Source organism: Haematobia irritans, chromosome 3 (genome assembly GCF_050003625.1).
Source record: "Haematobia irritans isolate KBUSLIRL chromosome 3, ASM5000362v1, whole genome shotgun sequence".
NCBI lineage: Eukaryota > Metazoa > Arthropoda > Insecta > Diptera > Muscidae > Haematobia > Haematobia irritans.
Window position 1 is genome coordinate 186279499 of NC_134399.1, and position 2816 is coordinate 186282314.

The 2816-nt window shown below is 36.9% G+C and overlaps 1 protein-coding gene across 1 annotated transcript; it reads right to left on the reverse strand.

Annotated features, from left to right (window-relative positions):
- Positions 1–226: 226 nt before the first annotated feature.
- Positions 227–1803, reverse strand: LOC142230551 (succinyl-CoA:acetate/propanoyl-CoA:succinate CoA transferase-like). The gene has a single exon (XM_075301193.1). It carries the CDS (start codon positions 1720–1722, stop codon positions 301–303), a length of 1422 nt encoding a protein of 473 aa, XP_075157308.1. The 5' UTR covers positions 1723–1803; the 3' UTR covers positions 227–300.
- Positions 1804–2816: the final 1013 nt, after the last annotated feature.

The following is a 2816-nucleotide window of genomic DNA, read 5'->3' on the forward strand; positions in this document are numbered from 1 at the left end:
TGCAAGTGGATTGATTTCACGAAACTTCCGGTGAAAGTGGATTGTAGGACTAGAAAGTTGTGGAATTGATTCACATTCACCTGGAAGAGGATTTGGAAACATGGGCATAAGTCTTTAGTAGAACGGTTTATGCAATCCATAGTGGAAGGTATATAAGATTCGGAATGACCGGTTTGTTTCATAATTTTATTTAGATAAATTCCAGCCCATAATGAAAACCGAATAATACGAATTTTATAAAATTTTATTGAATAACAAAAACAAATATCATTAGAGCAGCAGAATAACAAAAAATTAGATTTAACACTTCGAAGGCTTTACCTTTAAACGTTCACAGGCAGCCTTTTCCAATTTCTCTCGGTGATCGGGATGAGCGATTTGTATTAACTCATAGGCACGTTGGCGCATATTTTTTCCAAACAGCGAAGCAATACCATGCTCTGTAACCACATAATGGACATGGGCTCTAGAAGTTACCACACCAGCTCCGGGCTTCAAGATTGGTACAATTTTACTTTCACCCTTATTGGTTACCGAGGGTATAGCAATAATGGGGACACCCTTGCCATCTATACCCTCAGCAGCTCCACGAATAAAATCCACTTGACCACCAAATCCCGAATAGAAACGTGTACCAATGGAGTCGGAACACACTTGACCCGTTAGATCCACCTCAATGGCCGAATTGATGGCTGTCATTCGTGGCAGCTGCTTGATGACACTCACGCTATTCACATAATCTATGGCATACATTTCGATGGAAACATTGTCATCGACAAAATCATACAGAGCTTCATCACCAATTAGAAATGAGCCCACGATTCGACCTTGATGCATTTTCTTAAAACGATTGGTAACAGCTCCGGCTTTTACTAGATCCACTACACCATTGGCAAACATTTCCGAATGTATACCCAAGTCTTTGTGATTGTGAAGGGCTACCAAAACAGCATCGGGTATTACTCCTATACCCATTTGCAAGGTGGCTCCATCGTGGACTAGATTTTCTGCAATAAATTTACCTATCTTCAATTCTTTGTCTCCCGGTTTGCCTCCATGTTGTGGCAGTTTGACATCAACTTCAGTCATTGCATCAAAATGAGATGAATGAATACAGGCATCACCATAGGTTCTGGGCATTTGTTTATTGACCTGGGCTATAATCTTCTTTGAATGAAGAAGTGCTGCCCTTACACAATCCACACTGGTTCCCAGCGAACAGAAACCATGACGATCGGGTGGCGAAACATGAATCAAGCATACATCAGGTTGAACAATTTTCTTATAGAATAGCTGTGGTATTTCATGTAGAAATATGGAAAAATTATCACCTCTTCCCTCGGCTACAGCTTTGCGTACATTTCCACCCATGAAGAAGGAATTCGAACGAAAAATTTCACTATTTTCTGGATCACAATAGGCAGCTGGCCCTTCGGTATGCATGTGACACACAGTTATATCCTCCAAACAATTCTCTTTGGCATATTCGACCATTGCATTGATAAGGACATTTGGTGTGGCTGCAGCTCCTTGACAGAAAACTGTATTACCAGATTTTAAACATTTTACGGCATCTTTTGGCGAGACATTTGGTGGCTTCCTTTGCAATGGATGAGCAATCTCATTTGAATAACTAAAGAAATTTCTGATGTTTTGTTTCCATGGTTCTATTGATCTTTTCGAGAATCCTCCAAAAAGAGCTTTTGAGAAACGGGAAATCATAGCTTTTGAGGATAAGGGCGTATGTCGATTAAAATATATAAAATTGTTTTCTTCTATTTTGTTTGACAATTTTTGAAAGTGTTGTTTGATAGGTTTTTCGTATATAACTTGTCTCATGAGGTTTCATACAGTTTTCAAAATATATGTATGGTGAATTTTTTCAAGGGGATGTACAAAATTTCCAACAAAATCTCAACAGGGACAAATGGATAAGTGTTCCAATTTTTATAAATTCTGAAGGGTAATACTGACTACAAGCTTGACCTAATATAAAATAGCATGCAATTAAAATTGTAGGCTACGCAATTTTCATAATATTAAGAACAAATGTCTTTAAAATAAGGAAATTGTATATCTTTTAAGTACTGCATATATTAACCTTTAGATTACCTGGAAAATTGAAATTTTGAATTAAAGAAAAAAATTTAAATATAACATTTTTTAAGGCAAGGCTTTCTTGTCGTTAAAAAATAATTTTTCAAAGTTATTAGTGCCAATTTGACCCTAGTTAAACAAAACATTCTTTCATGTGAAGATACCCAATTTAAATCGAATCGATTAAATATAAACACATAACGACTTCATTGAAAAGTTTGTACACTTTTGAATAAGGAAACAAACTTTATATCTAGAGAAATGCATCATCTATGCAAAGAAATAGACGATGCATAGAATGGTGACGGGGGTATAATAGGTTTGTCATTAGGTTTGTAACACAGTATTCAGCACATTTAATTGTAGTTCTAGAATCTAGACCCCAAATCGGAGGGCCGGTTTTTAAGGGGACTATATCAAAAACTGTACCGATTCTCAATATATTGGGCACACCTCCTTATGGTCCTAAAATACCTCTAGATTTCCAATTTCAAGCAACAGATTCTAGAAGCCCAAGAAATAAATCTGGAGATCGGTCTATATGGGGGCTGTATCAAAACATTGTCCGATAATCACCATTTTCGGCACATCTCTTTATTTTCCTAGAATATCTCTAGATTTCAAATTTCAGGAAAATTGGGTAAAAACTACGGATTCTAGAAGCCCAAGAAGTAAAATCGGGAGATCGGTCTATATGGGGGCTAGGTTAGGTTAGGTAG

Bases quoted from the DNA above. Each gene is read 5' to 3' on its own strand.
- LOC142230551 (XM_075301193.1), bottom strand. From the start codon at position 1,722: ATGATTTCCCGTTTCTCAAAAGCTCTTTTTGGAGGATTCTCGAAAAGA.